Consider the following 24,295-nt stretch of genomic DNA (forward strand, 5'->3'; position numbering starts at 1 on the left):
TAATGATTTGGAAAAGGCCTTTGATCGTATTTGAATGCTGAGTCATTCTGCCCCTGTAGTTTGCAGGAGATCTTTTTCTGTCTCCTTTGCATTCAGCCCACACACATGCCATTGTCTATTTGACTTTATTGTTCTTTAACAATTGGTTGTAACTCGGAATGCAGCTCACCCTCTGCTTGGTCACACGAACACTGAGAAGCATCTTTCCTTGAGTCTTAACTCGTTCGTGTGCTGAAAAGGTCTGACATTCATCACAGTAGACATCTCTCTTATACATCCTTGACCTACATTATGATGATTTCTTCAGTAGACCTAAATAGGGCTTTAGAACATCACCTGACAAGCCATTGAGTTATTTTGTTTGTTGGTTGCCATGGTATTACTTGTTGTGATGGGCCAGACAAGTAAAAAGGGCTTAAAGTCAGTGTACGCTGATGTAGTCTGCTCACATGATGCAGTTTCTTCTCCCAGGCAGAGGAGTGTTTATTGTGTCTGGCTGCATGCACATAGACAAATATTGTGTCTCTGCATACAAATGGGGAATTGTGTGTACACTGTTTAGGGTTGTTTGTGTGTGTCAGAAGGAGACTAGGTTAGAGCCAGGGGGGGATGAATGGTTCAGTGGTCTGTTTGTTAATATGTTAGAAAAAGCTGCTGCTTTCCCTCCTCCTGTTCAAGCTCACACACACACATACTGAGTTTATACCTACACTATGAAACACAGTTTGGGTCATATTTGGAGATGCTATTCTTCAGCGTGAGTGTTAACCTGATTCCCAGGCCAAAAACGTATTTCATACTGCTTCCATTCATTTACCTCTAAAGGTCCCGTGTGAGCTTTGAATATATATGCATTGTACCTGATTTTGTTGCTCAGCACAGTCGGAGATATTTGTTCCTTGGCATGCTATTATAGTGAAGAAACAGTTCAAAAGTATTACAAATGTAGGGTTGTAGGGTTATGGAAATATTAAGATGAGGATGAGGAAGACTACCAGTTAGACATGGAGTGGCCTGGAAAAGGTTGCCTTTGTTTCTTGGCTTTTCAAAGACAGCAGTGCATACAAGTGTTTGTGTCTGTGCGTGCGCAGATGCAGCTCCTGTTAAACCATTAACATAAGCGGCAGAGCCAGCTGCATCCATAATATGAGCCCAGAGCTAATCTTCCATTCTAAGGTTGACAGGTGTTTGTGATCGTAGGACAGGGGGCTGCAGGAGGTGGAGGGGGTTAACTGATGAAACAAAAACAGAACTGGGTAAAGGAAAATCCTGCCTGCATGTCGACTCATACTTTCCAAGTAACGTTAACTGTGTAAGGAAGGAGATAAATGAAAGAAAAGAAGGATGCCTTTTGCTTATTGAGATGCAACCTGAGTCTCCACAGAGCTGTAATCAAATAGGCCATCAGATGTTCAGTGTTGCAGTTTCATGCACACACACACACACACACACACACACACGGACAGAGCATCTCAGGAATGCAGTCGTTTTCCTTCAAAGCGTTGTGACACATTCTCCCTCGATGGTTGGAAGGAGCCGGGAGAATTTACACACACACACACTCGCATAGACAGCAAATGTCAGGCTGCCGTATTCGCTGTCACTTAAACATATGGATACAGGAGAGTGAGACCCTACTATTGAGGGTGAAAGAGTGACTCATTTAATTCTATGTTTTGCAACACTTGCGCAATCGGATGTAAAACTTTCTTCTCTCCTTCTCTGATCTTCTCTGTTGTAGAGGATTCTCCAGAGTATGTTTACCCCTGAAGTAGTCGCAGGACTCTGAGCTTTCTTCAGTTTTTATTATCGCTGTCTTTCCCCTCACTGTTTGTCATTGTGTGTTATGCTGAGTGTGATGAAGAAGGCTGTTTATTATTAGCTGAATTCAAGGCAGGACACAGGAAAGACATGATGTCATGACCATCACAGCTCAGACACATCGGACACAATAGGCTATTTTTACACGAGAGAATGGGTTATTGGGTTTATTGATGTCTTGAAATCAACATGTGAATTTTATATTTTTGTCTTTCAACAAAGGCCTATTATGCCTAACGGGATGTTGCGTATGCTATGTTTGAATGCTAACAGTATAGTTTGAGATTTAAGAAGCCTCAATACTTAATCTTATCAAATTTAGTGAAATGTACCGACTCAATGGCCTCCACTTAGAAAAGTAGGATTGCTTTTAAATATTTTTAGTTGAGTCTTTAGTTCACTCGTCTACAATGATGCTTAAACTCCATAGTCTTGCATTATTAACAGCAATCGTTTACGGAAACAACCCAATTTATTATCAAAATGCCTACCGTCTGAAACTAAAATACTTAAAAGTTAAATTGAGATGGTGAAGCTTTTTAGGCAGGTTATGTAAAATGTGATTTTTCTGTGTTAGTATGTCAATAGGCTGCAACCATTAAACGATTTAGCTGCAAGCTGTGAAATGGAAACAGCCCTAAAGGAATGCCCTTGTTAATACTCTGAATTGGTACGCAGACAGGCACGCACACACAGAGAAAAACTTGGCCCGTGATTGTCAGTGTACAGTTTAACGTTTATCACAGGAGCAGAGACACAAAACATCCTATTTTTCTTGCCTTTTTTGCTTTTTTGTCTTTCCTCTTTCTAGGTTACATCCTGCGACCTTTTTTCCCACGCTCTCCTTGTTTAACTCCTCTCCCTCCCGCTCTCTTTTTTCAGAGAGGAGAAGAGTGAGCAGCTTTTGGACACCAGGCAGGAGCTTGACAACATGGAAGTGGAGCTCAAGAGGTTTCAGCAAGAGGTAACGCAACTTAGTCACGGTGATCCCTCACACACAAACATTCATATGACTTCATCCCCCCTTCACCTGCTGCTCCCTCCTCTTCGTTAAGTACTTTATGTCTGCAGCGCTGCCAGGCTTTAATCAGCTAGCTAGTGACTTAGCTCATTACAGGCTATTGGAGCTATCTTTAGTCTAGCAACAGCCTCGCACGGCTTTTGATTTTGAAGTGGGCAGCAGGCTGACAAACTAAATGCTGTAAACAAGGTGGATAAGTTCAGGGCACGGAGGACGTGTAGGTGTCTGCGTGCCTGTGGTAATTGATAGTGTGTAGAGTTTGTTCTGTTCTTTATCCGTTTATGTAACAGCCGAGCCTTTGGTAGATTATCTGTGAATAAATAACAGTCTGTCATACAAGATTACAGTCCACTGACTGTAGCTTTTGATTCATGATTGTATATCTGTTCACATCTTTGTTCACGTGATTCCTCATCTAGAGATGTGCATATCCACATATTTATGCTCTACATATTTGGCTGTCAACTCCTGCAGAGCTACCAGTTGGTGTCGGACGCTCGATCGGCGCGGGCGTACCGTGACGAGCTGGACGCACTCAGAGAGAAAGCGATCCGTGTCGACAAACTGGAGAGCGAGCTGAGCCGATACAAGGAGAGACTTCACGACATTGATTTTTACAAGGCCAGAGTCGAGGTACACAACTGCCCACGCAGAGCGTTACTTCAAGCCACGATGACAGTGTTTGGTAAAAGTGTTTGATGTATTGAATTACAGGGGTATTTGCAACTGTTTGCTCGCCATACATACATAGTATCTACACCATTTTAATATCAAGTGAATATTTGTATATTTCACTAAATATGTTATTTTAGACACCTTAGTATTTGGTGCCAATCTTTCACAAATGTAAAATTTATTTCCATTTCTGCTCATACTTTTAATAATATACATTTTCTGAAGAGGACAAACATGTTTCTTGCACTGGCTCCAGTGTTTATGTTTTGTTGTTTAACTTGTATTCTCTGTTGATGTGGTGGTTTCTGTAGGAGTTGAAGGAGGACAACCAGGTCCTGTTGGAGACTAAGAGCATGTTGGAGGAGCAGCTGGATGCGAGCCGGACCCGCTCCGACAAACTGCACCTCCTGGAGAAAGAGAGTCTGCAGCTCAAATCCAAGCTCCATGACCTGGAGATGGTGAGATGATTTATAGATCAGTGTGATGAGTCTTAGAGCTAGACAAGCAGTCAAGTGTTGAGCATTTGTTTATCGCAACACACCGTCCATCTCTATTATCTCCAGGAGAGGGACATGGACCGTAAACGTATGGAGGAGCTGATGGAGGAGAACCTTGTGCTTGAGATGGCCCAGAAACAGAGCATGGACGAGTCCGTGCATCTGGGCTGGGAACTGGAGCAACTATCCAAGACACCAGAACTGACTGACGGTAAGAAGAAGATGAAGCCAAGTATCTTGCAGCTGACAGTCACCTGATTTGACCAGCTTGAAGGCTTCAGAAGGCCGACAGACCCGGCTTTGCTCATTGGCTCTTTGCCCTGGCGTCATCCCCATGGCCCTTCGGCATTTGCCGGCCTCCACTGGGTTTTCCTTCCACTTGATTAAGACCTGTAATTAATATTCAGTGGCTCTTGGAGGGTAATCTGTGCGTTTGGATTATAAAAGCTGTTAAGAGGTTTAACTAGCCAGGGATCTGGATAAAGACTTTATGTTGTGTGTTTGTTAAAATGGCACTTTAAAAGCTTTAAGACCTCTGAAGTTGGTCCCAGGGGCTGTGTATTTATTTATTTTTTGATGGACTGTGGTTTTGACACCAAAAATCTAAACCAAACATTGATTTAATTATTTCGTATTTGTTAAATTGTTGATGTATAATCCACATTTTCTTGCTGTCATTGACTCAGCCCCTCAGAAGTCTCTGGGTGAGGAGGTGAATGAGCTGACCTCCAGCCGTCTGTTGAAGCTGGAGAAAGACAACCAGACCCTGCTGAAGACTGTGGAGGAGCTCAGAGGAGCCGCCAGTCAGGACACTGTGACAAAACTGGCAAAAATCAACCAGGAAAACCACAGACTGACCCAGAAAGTAAGCCGGACTGTGTATTTCAGTGTTGTTTTTTTCTGTGGTTGAAAGTTCTTAATAATTTCCTGTTCATTTTTTCTGGAGAAATGTCATTGGCATACTAATATGATATCTGATACTGTATCAGTCCAAAGTATTTTTTTGATACTATTCTTTTGTGGGGTATCCCAGGGCTTCATTCTTGTTGTTTTTTTTACATTTCACTTTACGGCATCGGTTGGAATTACAGTTTAATTTTCTGCCCCTCATCACAGTCACCACCATGATTGGACCGGCACTCATCCATAATATATCACCCCAACACTTGGCTTTAGGGTTTTTCACGCAGCGATAGTGACAAATGGAAAGAGAAAGAGGGAGAGAGTATAGAGAGGGGTGGATAGGAGGATGAAAGCAAAGCTGTAAATCCACACAACCCCTGCGTTGCCTTTTCTCTCCAGTCTTTGACACCCAAACGCCCCTCGCTAAGAGACGTGTCTCAGCTATTTTCAGAAACATAAGCCTCTCTCTCTGTGCCCTCTGAATAAAAAGCATGAAATTGTGTTTCTCTCTCACAAAGGGAAAATCCAAAGTGGGAAATTTATTTCCAAGTGACTTGAGGTTTAGAGCCAAAACACATTAAAATGTGAATGCAGCTCCTGGTAGAGTGTGTCCATACATTAACTTGTGTGGGTTTTTCTGTAGAGCTGTGACAGAATGAGGTGATGCATTATATATTTGTATCATGGACTAATAATTGCATCGGCTTCTTTGTGACTGGGAATCACATATATTAGAATATGTGATTCATTTGTTACAGAGCCACCATCAGTGTTCGTCACGGACATTAAATCCCAATCGAGATAGTTTGTGTCTTCTTAAAATGTTACGTCGACATTGTTTACAGTTGGAGCAGTTGGGGAGTGAACTGACAACAGACAGAGAGTCGCTCCGCAGCGCGGAGTCGCTCAGTACTGACCTGATGAAGGAAAAGGCTTTACTGGAGAAGACTCTGGAAACACTCAGAGAGAACTCTGAGAGACAGGTACACACACACACACACACACACACACACACACACACACAGATTTAATTTGGGAAGCTTATCCCAAAACTATTATTTTTTAGTTTTGAAAATAGCAAATCTCTGAGAAATAAAATAATTGTATTTATGTAACAGGCTGCATTTAATTTTTTTTGTATAACTTGAACTTGGTATACTTGAAATCGATATTAATTTAGAAATAGTAAACCTTTTAGTAAAACGTGTTTATTTGTGCAAGTTTAGCATGAATAGATGTTTCATTCTGTGTTTACATTATTGCAATTAGTTTATAAAACTTTTTCATACATAAAAACATTAAAAAAGCAATCTTATTCCCACCTAACTCTGCTTTTATGACATCATTTTTCACACTGCCTTTATTACGCACAGTGGACCGGCGTAGATCCTGAACCTATGTACTGAATCGAGAATTGTTTTAGATTGCGAAAGATTCACACCCTTATGTAGGTGTATTAAATCTTCTGAGTGATAAATTACTTGAATGGCATTTTTCCTGAATTCACTCATTGTGCAGAACAAGTAAGTGCAGTAAACCTAATATCTTATACAGACCGACTGTTCTGAGAGCGACTGTAATCACATCATTATGGTCGGATGCACCAACACATTCAGACAAACGGAGCTTTGAGACTGTGCGTCATAGATGCTGCTCTCTCCACAAAACCATCATTGATTCTCGTTCCAGGAAGCTCCAAGAACATGACTAAGCTGTGCAATTTACTAAAGTCTATACGGAGTTCTTTTGAGAGCAATCTTTGTGCAATTGATTTGCATTTGGCTGAAAGAACTATTAGGTGGAACTGCCGCTATGTTTTATTGACTACAGAGATTTCTGGTACTCTGTGGCCCGGATTCAGTCGCTCGCTGTGTCTGCAAGGACTTTGTAGCTGTTAGACCCGAATCTGACACCTTTAATTAGTTTAACCGTCTGATTTGTAAAATCCAGCTTTGATGAGCCAGAGAAAACACGACGAGCTGCACTCACAGATTATTGTGTTCAATTTGATCCAGTTGGTTATAAACGCTGTCTTTAAAACTCTGATATCTGTTTTCCAGCTGAAGGGTCTGGAGCAGGAGAACAAGCACTTGAGCCAGACGGTGTCGTCTCTGCGCCAGCGCTGCCAGGTTGGTACTGAGGCCCGGGTCAAGGATGTGGAGAAAGAGAATCGCATTCTCCACGAGTCCATCTGCGAGACAACCGCCAAACTCAATAAGATCGAGTTTGAACGGAAACAGCTTCGTAAGTGACACGCTTTTTAACTGTTTCTGTGGTTCATTGGAATCAGTATTTTGACAGTTTTCTTTTGATCAACTTCCTTGTTTTCTTTAATTTTGAATTCACATGATTAACATTCTGGTTGTTCCTTCTGTATTTTTTAATGCAGGTAAGGAGCTTGAAGTGGTGAAGGAGAAAGGTGAGCGAGCTGAAGAGTTGGAGGTTCTGATGCAGAAGCTGGAAAGGGACAATGAGAGCCTGCAGAAGAAAGTAGCCAGTCTTGGAATCACCTGTGAAAAGGTCTGGTGCATTTAGTTTTCTACCTGGTTTGTAGTTTACGATGACGTATGATGTATGCTCCGTTAGTCAGTCAGTGCAAGTTTCCCCAGATGGTCCAACTTCAATAGCCTCTGTTCCATGTTAGTTACTCTCCAAATCAATTAGGTAAATGTAGCTGTGACATGAGAAATTACTGCAAAATATGTAATGCCTTTTATATGTAACATTAAAGCATTATTTTCTAATACATTTGAAGCTGTGCCAATAAAGTAAAGTAGAGAGTTTTGGGCCGCCATTACACAACACTATCAGGATTAACTTGGTGTTGTCAGACAGAAACACTCGACTCCTCATCTTTAATCATCCCTTCTGTACGTGTAGGTGTCTTCTTTGGAGAAGGAGAACACGGATCTGGAGGCGGAGGGCCGTCGTCTGAAGAAGAAGCTGGACACTCTGAAGAACATGGCCTTCCAGCTGGAGGCTCTGGAAAAGGAGAACTCCCAGCTGGAGTACGAAAACCTGGAACTTCGGCGCTCGGCTGAGAGTCTCCGGTCAGCGGGCGCTAAGGCCGCTCAGCTGGAGGCCGAGAACAGGGAGCTGGAGAGTGAGAAGAGCCATTTGAAGCGCAGCATGGAACTGCTCAAAGCCTCGTCCAAAAAGACGGAGAGATTAGAGGTAAAACCTCTGCAACTGCCAGTCATACAGCGAGTACTTCTGTTATTAGAGAGCAGTAAGACAGAGCTAAAATGTAACCATGAACGGCAAAAAGCTTTCTTTGAGAAATAAAAACAGACTACTGCTAGCTAAAGTGTTTAAACGGCACCAGTGTGAGTTAAATGGTCCTTAACAGAGACAACTTGTGATGTGCGGAACAGCTGTAGAGGTAATGGCACCTTTATTATCATAGATGAATATTTTTACAGGTAGGTTGCAGGGGATCGGGCATATGATGGCATCAGGGAGCAGCGCAACTAGTTCATGGATGCTTTTAATATCCTAATCTGGCTTTTCCTGTCCCAGATGAGTTACCAGGGCCTAGATACAGAGAACCAGCGCCTGCAGAAGGCTTTAGAGAACAGCAGCAAAAAGATTCAACAGTTGGAGGAAGAGCTGCAAGAGGTGGAGACTGAGAATCAAACCCTCCAACGCAACCTGGAGGAGCTCAAGATCTCCAGTAAACGCCTGGAGCAGCTGGAACAGGAGGTAGGAAAATAAACTGTTTCACTTGCAACAGAATTTTGAGTCTGTGTTAAAAAAAGTATACAGATTTTTGGACTGCACTCTTCTCTGGAGCAGAACAAGATCAACATCAATTTGGAAAGCTGTACGGGTTTTACTGAAACAGCTTCTGTGACTTTTTTTGGGGATGGATTGATTCTGCCTGGCAGAATGAGGTCAATCAGATTGGCCCAAAATTGTAGTTGAGGCCGATGGGAGAGAGTCTTTGTGATGCAGCAGTCTGAAGAATATTGTGCGTTATAATAAATAATGTGAAAATGTGTTATTTGGCACTTGAGCAGCACCGCCACTCATTTAGTTCCTTCTGATAGAACTGCAGCGTGTTACCCAGCAGAGTTGGATTATCCCAGATTATTTGTCAAAATTTGATTTTTGGCCCTTTTTGCCAACCATGTATTTACAAGGCTAAGAGAGACTAAGAGTAAATTCCACCAAATGATGTTTTACCCGTCTGCTCTGCATTACGTCCTGTTATCCCACAGAACAAGGTTCTGGAGCAGGAAAGCTCCCAGCTAGAGAAAGACAAGAAGTTCCTGGAGAAGGAGAACAAGCGGCTGAGGCAGCAGGCCGAGATCCGCGACTCCAAGCTGGACGACGACAACCAGCGCATCTCCACCTTGGAGAAAGAGAACCGGACCATGGGCAAGGAGATGATCTTCTTCAGGGACTCCTGCACCAGAGTCAAAGACCTGGAGAGAGAGAACAAGGAGCTGGTCAAACTGAGCACCATTGATAAGAAGACCCTCAACGCACTCCGAGAGGTAAGAATAGAAGTCTGCAAACAACAGTTATTCCAACATGTCTTGAGACTTCGCTTCACACGCTTCCAGATTTATCCGTCGTCATCTTTTGTTGGTGCAGGAAGTGTATTGATGAATAACTGTGTGCGTGTGTTTAGGAGCTTGTGAGTGAGAAGCTGCGGACTCAGCAGATGAATAATGATCTGGACAAACTGACCCATGAGTTGGAGAAGATTGGACTGAACAAAGAGAGGCTGCTGAATGACGAGAGCTCTAGCGACAGGTATCATTTCACGAAGACACACACAAGCAGCAAAGTTCACTGTTCTGTGATGGCTCTTAAAACGGAGAACCCAGAGCTAAAATGAGAACTTAGTCGATCATCCTGGGATCGGAATGATTAAAAGTGATCAGTACTGTCCAAATAAGTCCCCAATGTGGCCCATTTTAAATCAGGTGTTGAAGTTTTAACCATCATAATCATCCTTGTGAAGTTTTCTGAGCCGATATCTCCCGCACCTGCTACACTCTTTGCCAAGAAGTCAGTTGGCCTTGCTGTGCTGTGGCACTGACGATAATGCATTATCTGTGATCACACTCTAGACTGAAGACGCAAATGCACACACGGAGCTAACTTGAGTATTTATTTTCAGGTTTAGGCTCCTGGAAACCAGACTGGAGTCGACTCTGAAATCATCTTTGGAGATTAAAGAGGAGAAGATCGCCGCCCTAGAGGCCAGACTGCAGGAGTCCTCCAACCTCAACCAGCAGCTACGCCAGGAGCTCAAGACAGTCAGTAACACATGCACAGATCCATACTGTTAAACGTAGAAGTACATGTTGGATGTGCTACATGCAGAAGCTTAGCTCAACCACAGTAGAGAGGAGCCAGTAGAAAATCACATTCCTCCCACGAAGCCAAAAAACGCCAAAATATTTGCGCTGCAGTCCAAAACACTGAAAACACTGAGGGCTTCTCAAGGGCGATGCATTATTTATTCGTCCACTCTTCCACTTCTATCGCCAGTTTATCTATTCATGAGGCGGCAGCAGTCTGTGAGCGAGATGGAGCGGAGGATGTCTGCTTTCCTTTAGGGTGGCGTATGTTTTGAATCAAAGCTAAAGGTCTGAGTGGAAAAGTTGAAGCCTCTGTAGATGACCTCTGAGTTTCAGCTGTGAACCTATAATGGATCCTGTCTGCTGCTGTACTCATTACTCATGCCATGTTCTACTAATGGAGTCTCCTTTTATCTTTTAGTATTTTTACTGTTGAGCCTGGAGCAGTATTTCGCTTTCCAGCTGTCTGGGATTCACATATTTATGTTTTATTGTACTGAAGGAGCACAAAAAAACACTTTGAGTTATGTGTTGACTCGCGTGTCTCTCTCCAGGTGAAGAAAAACTATGAGGCGCTGCGTCAGAGGGAGGAGGAGGAGAGGATGGTGCAGAGCTCGCCCCCTAGGGGAGGGGAGGACCCTCAGGCTTTCGGTAAATGGGAGAAAGAAAGTCATGAAGCCACCAGAGAACTGCTGAAAGTCAAAGACAGACTCATTGAGGTGGAGAGGAATGTAAGTTAGCACAATGTCAGGATGGCTTGTGCGACTTTTCCAAAAATGTATGGTTTTGGGTTGTGTGTTCTTGTTTATCCAATATCTTTATATTATGCATCCCTTTTCCCCAGAATGCCACGCTGCAGGCTGAGAAGGCGGCCCTGAGGTGCCAGCTCAAACAACTGGAAACTCAAAGCTCCAACCTGCAGGCTCAGATCGTGGCCGTGCAGAGACAGACCGCTTCATTACAGGAGAACAATACGTCACTACAAACGCAGAACGCCAAGCTGCAGGTAATCCTTTACACATTCTACACGATACAGTGTCCAGTAGGCCGTGGATGACTGTTCCTCAGAGGATTACACTACACATGCAGAAAACAAATCAGTCACACACGTAATTAATACAGATTTGTATCCAACTCAAATCCACAAATGTGAGCAGACTGTAACAAGTTCATATTACTGCTAAAATAATCTGCCTCACACTCACAAGACACTATAGACCACACTCTTTGGTTAGAAACACTCAGTTGATACAGAAAAGGATAACGGACGAGTAGATTTTACATCAAGATATCAAACGCACATCATAATGTGATATATTGAACAATGTATGTCATGCAAAACAACAGAGAAGCTATTCCGCCTTCTTTCAACATTGCTCTGTTTGTGCAGTTGCCTTGCCAGGCTGCTGAGCTCCCTGGTATGGATTTAGACTTGGACTCCCTGTTTGGCAGCACTTCAAACCCTGCTTATGGGCGACAGGCTTTATACTGACCATCCAGTAGCGTCTAGCTGTCTCTGTGGGTGTGTGTCTCTTGATGTGTGTGTGTGTACTGGCGTTGAAAAGCTGTCACTGTTTAAAGGTACAGAAAGTGTGTCAGCACCTGGACATAATGTGTGTGTGTGTCAGTACACACGCTAGTCATGATTGAAGAGGGGCTTGAGACCAGGAAACCACCGTGACCACAAAGGAAACTTGAAAAGAAACAGTTTTTCTGCTGATGTTGTATAGATAGAGTTTACAAAGGGGGAGAACAAACTGAACAGAGACACAGTGCCCCCTGTAGACAAAAACAGCAACAACCTCTACTTACATTACACACAAGTCCTCTGATGCTTGATTTAAAGAGCCCAGTACACGTCACAGATCACAATAATAATAACAAAACTTATCTTAATCTAATATCTCTGTCCTTGCCCTGTCCTGCAGGTGGAGAACTCCACCCTGAGCTCCAAGAGTGCAGCCCTCATGGCCCAGAACGCCCAGTTGCAGAGCCAGCAGAGCAGCGTGGAGGGTGAACGTGAGGGAGCCCTGAAGGACAAAGAGGAGCTGAGGTCCACCTACGAGCTGCTCCTCCGCGATCACGAGAAGCTGGCGGCGCTCCACGAGAGGCAGGCGGCCGAGTATGAAGCCCTGATCGGAAAGCATGGGGGTCTGAAGGGCTCCCACAAGAGCCTGGAGCAGCAGCACAGGGACCTGGAGGACAAGTGAGGCTGGGTTTAGGAGCATGGCATGGGCACGTCTAATTACAGTTTAAGTCTCGTAGCTTTAGACACTACTTTGACCTTTTAAACATTGTCTTATGAGGTCAGTAGTAAACAATCACAAAAATAACCATGCTGAGCAACTAGGGGAAACTGTAGGTCCCCTTTGGATAATAATAATAATACATGTGCTTTGTATTCCTTGTCTTATTTAAATATTTGTCTTTATGAGCTGATTGAGCATTTTTTAATGTGTGTGTTATTTTATGCATACAGGTACAAGCACCTCTTGCAGAGGAAGGGAGACCTGGAGGATCTGGAGAGAAATCTGAAGGAGCAGCAGGAACGAATGGCGCTAGAGAATCAAACGCACCGATCCACAGCTGACCAGTACAAACTGCTCAAAGAAGAAAATGATAGGTCAGCTCAACCTGTATCAATATTTATTTTTACCTTAAACACTATTCAAATGTATGAATAAGACATATTACAACATTTTAACGAAGTGATATTTTTCTTAAATTACACCATATGTTTCTATGAAAAGCCCCTTTCACATGCATCTATATATTTAGGAATCCTTCTGCCCTCTCCTCAGGCTGAATAATACCCATCGTCAACTGGTGAAGGACAATGACAATCTCCAGCTGGACCATAAGACAGTGAAGACCCAGCTGAACAGCGCCAAGCTGGACCAGACCAAGCTGGAGGCCGAGTTCTCTAAACTGAGGGAGCAGTACCAGCAGCTGGACATCACCTCCACCAAGCTCACCAATCAGTGCGAGGTGAGGAGACGCCCATTTATCTTATCGTCTCTGTAATTTCCCGTTATGTGTTATGTGTGCTACTTTGAAAGCCAGCTGTCCTTTGGCGGGTTAACCTCTTTTAATGTGTCATATTTGTCGAGACGACTTCTTAAGCCAGCTGTGTTGTGGATGGTTCACCCCCTTTTGATGGATCATATTTGTTGTTAAGCCAGGCGTCTTAGCATCTCTTTGATATGTCTATCGATGTCTGTGTGTTAGTTGTTGAGCCAGCTGAAAGGAAACCTGGAGGAGGAGAATCGCCACCTGTTGGACCAGATCCAGACTCTGATGCTACAGAATCGCACTCTGTTGGAGCAGACCATGGAGAGCAAGGACCTGTACCACGTAGAGCAAAGACAATACATGTAAACCTCTGATAAGTTTCCTTTTTAAAACGGACAGCAACCATGTCCCTCTCCGCAATTATTTATGTTTGATTATGGGATATTCTAAAGAAATTGTTTGCATTTATATTTGCATTGCATGCATTTTCGTTCTTGTCTGTCTTGGTGGAACATCTCTTAATTCTCCACCAATCAGAGACAAGCTGAATGAGCTGAGGAGACAGAAGGAGAAGCTGGAGGAGAAGATCATGGACCAGTACAAGTTCTACGACCCCTCACCTCCACGCAGGTAAAAAAAAAAACGCTTCATCTAGTTACACGAGTAAAAAAATATTTTTGAGATCGGTTAAGCTATTTTGTGTCAATGACATGATCATGACTGGTAACATCGCAACGTAAAAATGGCTGAATTCTAGTTTCTTTCCTCCTCTTGTTCCCGATGGTTTCTCCGTCTCACTCACGGCCTCGTCTCTCCTTTTGTAGGCGTGGCAACTGGATCACTTTGAAGATGAGGAAGTTGATCAAGCCGAAGAGCCGGGAGAGGATGCGCTCCCTCACGCTGACCCCCTCTCGTTCAGAGTCTGGCGACGGCTTCCTGATGTTTCCCCAGGACAGCCAGGACAGCTCGTCCATAGGCTCTGGCTCCAACTCACTGGACGACACACTGACACAAAAGAGGAGCAGCAGTGAGTACAAAGAAAAACACACACAGACAGATGTAGACCCAAGAATCAGAAGCAACTTGTCTCGCATTGCTCAAGATAAAGACCTATAGAAACAAACACTTACCCGACCAAACAATGCACCATAAAAGTACCTCTAATCAAATACTCACACTATATTTCATACACAAACGCACATGTTAAGAAAGCTGTGAGCAAAATAGTTGCCAACTAGTTGGATATATGCTGAATAGTCTTTCACAGACACATAATAATAATAATACGTCACAAAGCACTTGGTGTGTGTTGGTTTGTACAGTTGTGTACTGGTTGAGTGGTTGAATGGGTCTTTCCTCCCCTAACTGCTCCTTTGCTTCTTTATCTCTCTCTCTCTCTGCAAAGGGAGGAGAGGGCAGCAGCCCAATGCCCAGGTGCAGGGTTCCACCAATGGTATGGTGCGGATGGGGAGGGAGGGCGGGGTTTGTGACCCGACTGTTACGTCTCACAGGGCATGTTTGTGTGAGTCCATTGTCTGTTTCACTCAGATGTCCTGGAGGTTACGGTTGAGCTGTGCAGCACCGCAAGGTTGACTCTCAATCTCCAGAGGTGGAGGCATTTCCTGTGTTTGAACAGTGGGTGCGCTTGATTTCTGTAGCCTTATGCTATTATGTAACACGACCATTAAACACTTAATTTTAGTCCTAAGAATAGCGTGTATTGTTTAGTGGCACTACATTTTAAAAGGGGACTCCATCACTTTAACACATCAGGGTCTGTTTACGGGTCTGCATATGTGAGAAAGCCTTTAGTGGCTCCAGTGGGACCTGTGCGAAATCTGATACATTGCTTTAATTTATGTCACTATTTTCAGCATTGGGGCAGATGACTACAAGTTTGAAAATTAAAGAAAATGTGGTGGTGTGGAGTTAGAAAGAAGTGATCTTACTGGCCTCTTTAGCCAGCTCCTCATCTCTGCTTGAGGCTCGAGGCTACATTAGCGGCTTCTAACAAAACAAGACTGACTCTTTCGACCTGTTTGCAGTTGATTTGCATTGTGGGTAATGTAGGGGCCACGTTTGGCAGGGAAAGTAGAGCATGTGGAGTGCGGTGCTAAATCAGAGGAGTACTCTTTCAACAGTGTTTGGATGTCAAGAATCAAGCGCATCTCATGTGGTTCAAACACGCTTTACTTCCCCCCAACAGCTCTGAGGCTCATTAGCTTGCAGCTACAGAATGTCAACCTGCTGATCTGTGCAGTTCACCTGTAAATAACAAAGAATCGCCCTCTAGCGTAGCATCCAAGCTATTAAAAGGTGCAATGCATTGTGGCTGACTTTCAGTCGATGCAAGTCAAAATCCTGGTTGTCTAGATTTGGTAGAAGAAATGCAATAAAGGATACAGGTTGTACATGGGCTAGTAGGGTTACATCATCGAATTACCAGTATAAAAAAGCTAGTATAATAAGTGAGTGAACTCTAACACACCCAGTTAAGCTATGATCAAGTAAAGTTAGTTGTGTCTATGGAAACACTGCAGTCCTCCCTGATGCTGCCCTCTGACCTTTTCATTCTCCTGATTGCACCATTTAATATTCTTCATCCTCCGTGTTTCATGTCGGTGGTAATGTGTTGACAGTTGTGTTGTTGTGTACAGTATGTAATGCAGAATACGACGCTCGTGACCATTAACATGAGAGAGTGGCTTGTGTGTGTTGTCGTGTGCAGATAAAATGTGTTTGTGTATTTGAATAATGTTTGTTTGCATAACGTGTCTCTGTACAGAAGTCTGCCCTTAAACCTATTATTCAGGATTTAAAGAGGTGTGTGTGGGAGGCATTTCAGTCCATCCAAAAAGCTCTTAAACAAGCATTTACATATTATAAATGGAGACTGAATTATAATTTATATATTTATAATAATGCTTTCTAGTCCATTACATTTATCTAGCATTGCTGATATATTATATAAACGGTATTTCCATGAAATACTAAGGAGGAAGTGTATTTTTATGGATTAAAACACCTTAATGATAAATCAAATATGCTTCGTAATAATGTGATCCACCCCGAGTTCTGAGTCATATATTGTAGTGTTTGTGTCTATTGCATTGTTTGTCTATTGTCCGGTTGAGTGTCCAGGGGCTCAACTCTCTCTCTCTGCATCTCCCCCCTGGCTCTCTTCGTGAGAACATTAACCACATCCCTCTGTTCTGCCCTCCTTTTTCTTTTGTTTTTCTTTTCCTCCACCTCACCCGGGCTCGTTCTATCGCTCTCTCTCTCTCTCTCTCCCCTGGCTGTCCGTCCGTCCGTCTCTGGCTGCGCTCTCGACAGCTTTAAAAAGGTTGCCTTTCATGAGGAACAGATCCAAGGACAAAGACAAGGCCAAGGCCATCTACCGGCGCTCCATGTGTAAGACTTCCCCGTTAGCCGCCACACGCTAGCCTTCCTCCGCCTCCTCTCCCTCTCATCGCCGACACAAAGAAGGAACAGTCACTGATTTCATGGTGGCTGCAGTGTGAGGGGGCGAGACGGGGACCGTATGGCCGTCTCAGGTTTCAGTCACAGCTCTTAAACCTACTCAGGCCTGCAGTCATTTATTTGACAGTTATCTGATATATTTTAGAGACATCTGCACAGGATTTACCAACGATTCAAGTTTAAAATGTGATACACAGTCACTGTAGCCCCATGCTGCTGCATCTGGTGACCTCAGTGACTTGTCCTTCTAATTGTTGTCCAGTAACCCCTCACTCTCCGTCACCTCCTCCGCCCTGCGTCTGCCACCTCCACTCCCTCCTGTAGAGTCTCTGCTTTCACCAGTGTAGTGTCACTTTGTTCTCACTGTTAGCAGATGAGCGAATAACACAAACTTTACTTACTTTGTCTTAAAGCAAAGATGCACAAAAAACATTATGGCTAACCTTAAAAAATAGCAGTAGTGCAAAAACTGATGTGACAGCAAGAATTTCATCTTCCTGTAGATGTGTCTCTTGTTGTGTGATGCCGTTTCATCTCTCACTCTTGGTCCTGAGTGTCATCTACCGAAGCCTCATCTTTCAGTGTGGTCACTGTGGGAATCATTACGCAACAGGCAACCTATCCGGCAGCTTTGTCATGTGCTCTGTGGTTTCATTTTGTTTCTGATACCGTGTGTGTGTGTGTGTGTGTGTGTGTGTGTGTGTGTGGTCAGGTGAGAGAGACTGAGGGTTTGCCTTTCATGCGCCTGTGGTGTGTTTGCCTCCATCTTTGATGACAGCATGACTTGAAAAAAATAATAATCACCAACCGCCTGATCGCCTCAACTCGCACTCACCATGGAGGACTTGAAATGGAGCCTCTATTCTCTCTGTAACTCTCCCTCTCTCGCTCTCTCTCCCTCTGTCGGTGTGCTGCATTTCAGATCTTATTCTGCTGACATGGACTTGCCTTGTTCTCACTCTGCTGCTGCTCAGAGCAGCTTTGCATGCCTCCATGCTTCTCCACCATCACATACGGCTCCGTAAACAAAGTGCACAAAGACGGTGGCCTTCTCAGATAATCTTATCACCTTTTTAAAAAAAGTATCTAAAGGATGGCAAAGCAGCTGCCATCTTTATGCACTTTGAGTGATATTTAAAAATGTATTTTTTTTAATACTGTTTGCTTGCACGGGCCTTGATTTCCAAAAAGGCTAAACTTGATTTGATTGTATTCTACAAAATGAATTTTTGACTGAATATTAAATTGAAATTTTAACAGTTATGATCTTTTATATATACGTTTGGAGTGTAAACTACTTACTCTAGTAGCCTGTAGGAGGGTACTACTAATTATGAAACTGTTCTTTAACCCTTAAGCCATTTTACACCCTCAAGTGATTATCTTTAAAGAGATACAAACGTCTCCATCACATTCAGTTAAAGTTAACAGTTATTTTGGGTACAAAAAGCTTAACAAGCATGAACTGAGGTGGATGGCTGATGTTCCTGTCGGGGCCTAATTTCCATCCCTCCGTTGGTCCGTTCAGCCATGAATGACCTGCTGCAGACCATGGCTGTGGCGGGCGGTCCCGGGGCTCAGTGGGCGAGCAGCATTGATAACCTGGACGGCGCCGATGCCGGCATGACCGTGAGCAGCAGGCGCGGCGGCCAGCGCATGAAGGAGCTCGCCTTTTCCACCAATGCCATCGACTGTGCCGCCCTCACCCTGCCCAGTGCCAGGCACAGCAGGGCCAACCACCGGCTGCAGGTCAAAGGTCAGGATGCTGGTTTTATTTTGTGTGAGGGAAGGGAGAAACGGGCATATTGAGAATCTGACACTTTCTTTTTTTGGTGTTTACTCACCAGATTTCAGGTATAAGAAAGGATCTGCAGATCTGTTATACATTTATTTATTCCCTTATTCAGTAGACTGGACTCGTTGCTGTGAAGATTCATATGAAGCTGGTGACATTGTGTTGCATCAAAGTGAAAGAAAGCAGCTGTAGCACCATTCTTCTGTGTCCCTACAGATAATGCCTCCTGTGAAGACGTTGCCGGCTTAGATGACCCCAAGAGTCAAGGTAAGACTTGACATTAGAAAAGAAAAAGGTAATTTCAGCAGCCTCTTAACACCAGCCGGCCTTTCAAACAAGGAACGAGAAAAGACCAGATAGCCCCCCAAAAGAAAGCAGGTCATGTCATCATCGGTCCCACTGCTAATCTTTGGGCTGCATTCCTGCACCTCGATTAAGCCTGATCTACAGTTGGAAAAGCAATTTTAGTGGAGCGCAAGAGAGAGAGAGAGAGAGAGAGAGAGAGAGAGAGAGATCAGCCTCCATTGAAAGTAGGATTGACTCTAATTCAGGCTTTAGGACGTTATCCAGGGCAGTTAATCTGCGGCCAAGCAGCTATTCATCAGTTCTGTGCCGCTCTAATGAAGATGACCCAGTTGTTAAACAGCCACTAAACTACTCGCACACATTCCTGGCACTTGAGCTAAGTCTACACCCTATTGCCATCCGTTTTAGTCTCTTAAAATCATTGTTTTATTAGTTTCAATGCATTTTATACCCTTTTAGTATAAGACGTTACACAGGTTTGCACTCTGCGGCTCTGGTTAGAGACGTGTGAACGATGGGGTATTCAGTTCACACCACTAGATGCCACCAAATCTGACACACTGTGCCTTTAATACTACTTTGCAACAAAATATTATGTGTACAGGACATTAATTTCCAGGACATTGGCAACGCATTAGTGGCCAAACTGGACTCTACTTAGCTGATGAGTTCCCAGAATGCACTCATAAAATCCAAATCATTACCGTGAGACCCAGTACGTCTCACAGACTGCATGTAAAGATACTGGTCTATGTACGTCTCTAATGGCTGGAGGAAACGCTCACTCACACACCGGACATTGCTTATAATGCATCAGCCATGAGGTCATCTTCTAGAGATGTTATCATGTTTAAAGTCATTAATGGTAGTTTCAGATTCCTATTGATTTTTCCAGCAACTGAAACCAGTTTCACCACCATAAATAGATATTAAACTTTTGCACTGTGCGCAGCATTTGACGAGCAGTGTGATGTACCCTTCAAACATGTCAAGTGCCACGACCAGGGTGTGTTGAGTTGTGTGTGTGTGTGTGTGTGTGTGTGTGTTTTATCAGGCCTGCAGGTGTGCAGCAGTGCTCTGCGTCCTTCTCCTGTTGGGCTGAGCGTTGTGTGCAGAGTGCCCTGTAGCATCTGTTGTAAGTGACCACTACTCGGCACTGAATCCCACTCCCGGCCGCAATGGGCTGGTTTCCTAGACATGAACAGAACCGTGACAATGATCAATGATGTAATCGTTCATTTTAAATGGTAATTCGGTGACACCCGTGTCCTGAGAAAATGATTTCACGGTGCTTGGTTTCCAGCTGAAACTGTCCCTGTGAAGAGCAAGGTCACAATGTCACCACTTCTTCTCTTTCCTTTCTTCCTTCTCAACTCCTCCCCCTCAGTTTCACATAAAGCCACACATTTATTCTTTCCACTACTAATCTTACACTGCCGTCCGCTGTTAATCAGTATTATCTCTACCGGTTCCCTTTTTCCACTGAGGTGGGTTGGTCCTTGGATTTGGGCGTCCCTGTCCTCTCAGTCAGGAGTTTCTTTGTTTACTGACTGGACATATTGGTGCTGCAGCCTGGCACTGAGCCACCCTTCCTGTCCCTCTGCCTGGCATGTGCCATCTGCTGCCCCAGCAGGAGACGTTCTGTCAAACCGTCAGCGTGCACCTACGTGCTACTCTTTGTGTTCGTGCATGTCTGTGTAAGTGTGTGTATATATATATTCTAACTGTGTGTGTGTGTGTTCCCTACCCAGCCTGCAGACCCACCAGTCTCCATAGCAACAGGACCACCAGTAGTAATAGTAACAATAACTCCCACCTCATTTCTCCTCTGGAGGGCAAAGGTATGCTCCTCCTTCCCTTAACTCAACTAACCATTCCTCCTTTGCTCCCTTTTATCTTTTTCTTTCATGCCTTTACTCAAACCTACTTCAATGTGTCCTCCTGTGAAGTCCGTTTATCCTGATTTAAAAAAGTTAAGGGTTACTTTTTTCTCTCCACTATAGGAAAAGCATTCATTCTCTTATTCAAAATCAATATATCAGGATGATCCAGAGCCTTGGTGCTAGCTACACTCAGTCTTATGTTTTACTGACATACTGACACATGGGTGGGAGGTGCACCGTTACTGCATCATGGATATATTTAATAGTCAATGTAGGTTTTGATGTACTTACAACTGACAGCTTATTGAAAGTTCAACACATTCCTAAAATCTGCTTATTTTCTCTCATTTTCAAGTCATCAGATGTTATAAAAGAGCAATAAAGCTATAACACAATTCAGTTATGAAGGCTCAAGAGACCTCACACGGCAAAAGCAGATAACAAAGCAGTATATTACGGTGTTAAAATGAATACTATCATTACTATATATTGTGAAAGAGTAGGCAGTGTAGGAGAAGAGTGATCCTGATGCAGTTCCTAGTGGTGAATGAAAAAGGTCATTAAAGATCATAGATTACGTTCCCAGTGTTCTAATCACTCGACTGTCCCTCTCACAGGCGCGTTGAACGGCAACCTCAGCCGGCCTCACAGTGAGAGCAGCGGAGAGTTCAGCCTGAGTTTGGACCAGGAGGTTTGGTCCAGCAGCGGCAGCAGCCCCGTCCAGCAGCCCGCCTCCTCGCGCTTCTGCCACCAGAGCCCCCTGCAGCTGCGCAGGTCGCTCGAGCCGTCCACCGCCGCCGCCGCAGGCAGCACCGGCCCGACCCAGGTCACGAAGACGGGATCCCCAGCCAAGGAGGTGCTCTCCCTGCAGCAGTTCCTGGATGAGGGTATTGATCCTGCAGAGGTGAGGTTTCTAACCTGATGTGTAATGTTGCTGTTATGGTTTTGTTTGTTTGAAAACATCCAGATGAAATAGTTCAGAACCCAAAAATATTTGTTTTATGACCATATTTGACAGAGAAGCTGAATGTTTTTTTTTTTTCTGCAATCTAAAATGCTTTTGAAATAATACAGGAATATTCACCCTACATTTTGCAGGCTACATTTTAAAGGTAAATGCATCCATCTGGTCCACTTTAAGAGCAAAATAATGAGGCTACATAAACAATGTAAAGAATTGTAAAGAATTTATTCAAAAGAAAAATACTTCAAGATGGTGTCGGTGATGAAACGATATATTGTGCGGTTCAACTGTGGGCTGAACTTGCCACCGTTTCTTTGCTCTGTCTTCTGCAGTCTGGCAGTCAGGAGAACCTCACTGTAGACTCTCCGCGCCTCTCCACCTCCTCTGAGCACGTGCAGAAAGAATGCCCTCCCACAAAGAGCCGAGGCATATTGCGCTCTTCCAGTGGGAAGGCGGCGCCGGTCAGCTCTGATCGCCCACCGAGAGCCGCCGGACAACCGGGCCGCCCGACCCTGCGTAAGGCGGAGAGCACCCGCGTGAGAGGCTCCGTCCCGGTCCGCTCCAGCCTGTCATTGCAGAGCAAAGCCACGTCCGTGTCCGGACGCCTGGACTTGGCTTCCTCCACGCTGCCGCGTGCCAGCAGCGTCATCTCCACCGCCGAGGGCACCTCGCGCCGCACCAGCATCCACGACCTGCTCTCAAAGGACAACCGGCAGCCGGTGTCCATCGACGTTGCTGCTCCTCTTGCCTCCACCAAGGCTGGGGTGCGCTCCCAGCCTACACCCAGTGAGTACCACCCCAACAGCACCAACCTAAAGGGACCCCTTACCACCGCCACCCCCCTGCCCAAGTCACTCAGCTTACCTTGCCATAGCTTGGAGGATCCCGACCTCTCCACCCTCGAGTCTTTCCTCGGCCCTTCCTTCACCGTAGAGTCTGTGTTCATGGACTCCATCTTTAGTGAGTCGGTGGGCAAAAACCTCCCCTTCCTGTCTCTAAACCCCACCCTAGTCAGCAACATCAGTGGGCCTCCGGTTACAAATAAAACGCACCCTCCTCCTATCCCCGACCATGTTTCTACCCAAAACCCGGATCCTTACAGCCACTCAAATGGCCAGACGCAATCCAGCCCAGCCAGTCTGAAAGAGTCCAACGAGGGCGTTGACCCAAGTTGTGAGAATGATTTGGACCAGTCACTGAGCCCAGAGGACAAGCAGTCCCTGTGGTATGAGTACGGGTGTGTGTGAATGACGGGGAGGTTGCGGCTGGCCGATCTTTCTACCAAACTCGACGTAAAGAGGGGAAAGAGAAAGGATGAATGAATCCTCTGCATGTATTTATTGGAGCCCTATCTCTACGTGGTGTTTTTGTTTTGTTCTTTTCTGTTTGCCATCGTGCCGATTAGTGAATCGGTTAATTTTTTGTTTTGTTTGTTTTGCCACTTCCTGTTTTCTGCCTGGTTCTTTTGTCTGAGGTGGGACTTTGATGAATGTTCTTTCATCCAACAGCCATACTATTGTTTCCTCATCAGACCTGTTTCACTGGCTAACACTATACTATTATCTGCCGTTTAGGGCTTGTTCTATCACAGTTGAGGCTTAGTATTTATATAAGTTAACAGTGGGTATAATAACGGAGATTCAGGGAACTTGTCACCAGGATCCATTCAAACAAATACCTAAAAAATCTTAATGTCAGAAATAGTTGTCTCTAACAGAGAGCAGAGCATTGTGGGATGTATCACAGAGCTGCAATGTCTTTTCAATGTGTCAGATAATAGATTCACTTTCCACTTCCTGTTCATGATGATGTCTCGATGATTTTTGGGCGACTGAGTGTCTTCTTCACTGCTTTTTAACATCATCCACTAAATTGCATGGCCAACCTTAAAAGGCTCATTTTGACTGCTGTGATCAAAATGGTTGCCATGTTTATCTTTTTGTTTGTAGTGACGTGGTGTTTGGTCTGTTTCTGTACATTTGACACCTTTTTCTGTATTTAGTTTTTTATGATATTATTAATTGCCGGAGCATTTTCTCTGCAGGTTTTGCTCACGTGGGTCTTAACTGACGTCTTGGGCTGGTGACAAAATGATGAAGCTTCATTCCTAAAATAATCTGAGGGTTAGTTGGTTAAGGGGAAGGTGAAGGTAAAAGGAGGATGACGTTGGTGATTATCATATTTCAGTTGTAGTCGGCCCTTTATTAGTTATTGAAACAGGAAGTCAATATAGTAAGAACCGTTTTCAGTGCTCAGATTGTTTTGTGAATGAAGCTAACATCATTACTTTTTGGTATCTGGAAACTTTTGTTTACTCATCCCGACGCACCACAAATTGAGAATGGATAATATTTGATTGTGTATTTTCGACTGGCTGACTGTACAGATTGTTGTAATCATTAAGTTATAATCAAAGACGAGCACAGCTTTCTGTGCCAATACTAGTAGAACCGTCTGCCTCTCCATCCTTTATTTATTTCTGCTTTTGTACTCTGGACTTGCTGGTCTGAAGTTGCTTTAATGTATTTTTTATCTATATGCAGGTATAAGGTACGTTTTGTGTCTCTGTCTACAGATGTAACATAAACATTGCCTTTGTCCTACAGATGTGGAGGGCAGAAAG

The 24,295-nt window shown here is 44.2% G+C and overlaps 1 protein-coding gene across 2 annotated transcripts in view; it reads left to right on the forward strand.

Moving 5' to 3' along the window:
- The window catches only part of ccdc88ab (coiled-coil domain containing 88Ab), a 59,321-nt gene extending 35,325 nt beyond the window's left edge, over positions 1-23,996 (forward strand). Inside the window, exons 9-36 of one of the 2 annotated variants that reach the window (XM_076075779.1) lie at positions 2,704-2,785; positions 3,317-3,475; positions 3,829-3,975; positions 4,081-4,225; positions 4,701-4,879; positions 5,763-5,900; positions 6,978-7,161; positions 7,307-7,437; positions 7,798-8,091; positions 8,437-8,619; positions 9,138-9,416; positions 9,554-9,678; positions 10,049-10,187; positions 10,787-10,963; positions 11,077-11,238; positions 12,161-12,438; positions 12,712-12,855; positions 13,034-13,220; positions 13,461-13,606; positions 13,782-13,874; positions 14,069-14,271; positions 14,650-14,697; positions 16,578-16,655; positions 18,253-18,480; positions 18,736-18,786; positions 20,577-20,666; positions 21,326-21,612; positions 22,005-23,996. In XM_076075779.1, coding sequence (XP_075931894.1) covers positions 2,704-2,785; positions 3,317-3,475; positions 3,829-3,975; positions 4,081-4,225; positions 4,701-4,879; positions 5,763-5,900; positions 6,978-7,161; positions 7,307-7,437; positions 7,798-8,091; positions 8,437-8,619; positions 9,138-9,416; positions 9,554-9,678; positions 10,049-10,187; positions 10,787-10,963; positions 11,077-11,238; positions 12,161-12,438; positions 12,712-12,855; positions 13,034-13,220; positions 13,461-13,606; positions 13,782-13,874; positions 14,069-14,271; positions 14,650-14,697; positions 16,578-16,655; positions 18,253-18,480; positions 18,736-18,786; positions 20,577-20,666; positions 21,326-21,612; positions 22,005-22,919 — 5,272 coding nt within the window. In that variant the 3' untranslated portion in view covers positions 22,920-23,996. Of the gene's footprint in view, positions 1-2,703; positions 2,786-3,316; positions 3,476-3,828; positions 3,976-4,080; positions 4,226-4,700; positions 4,880-5,762; positions 5,901-6,977; positions 7,162-7,306; positions 7,438-7,797; positions 8,092-8,436; positions 8,620-9,137; positions 9,417-9,553; positions 9,679-10,048; positions 10,188-10,786; positions 10,964-11,076; positions 11,239-12,160; positions 12,439-12,711; positions 12,856-13,033; positions 13,221-13,460; positions 13,607-13,781; positions 13,875-14,068; positions 14,272-14,649; positions 14,698-16,577; positions 16,656-18,252; positions 18,481-18,735; positions 18,787-19,879; positions 19,961-20,576; positions 20,667-21,325; positions 21,613-22,004 lie in introns of both variants that reach the window. The other variant, XM_076075777.1, reaches the window with a different exon arrangement.
- The last annotated feature ends 299 nt before the right edge of the window (positions 23,997-24,295 follow it).

This window comes from Anarhichas minor, unplaced genomic scaffold (genome assembly GCF_050575085.1).
Source record: "Anarhichas minor isolate MPS153535 unplaced genomic scaffold, ASM5057508v1 ptg000054l, whole genome shotgun sequence".
Taxonomy (NCBI): domain Eukaryota; kingdom Metazoa; phylum Chordata; class Actinopteri; order Perciformes; family Anarhichadidae; genus Anarhichas; species Anarhichas minor.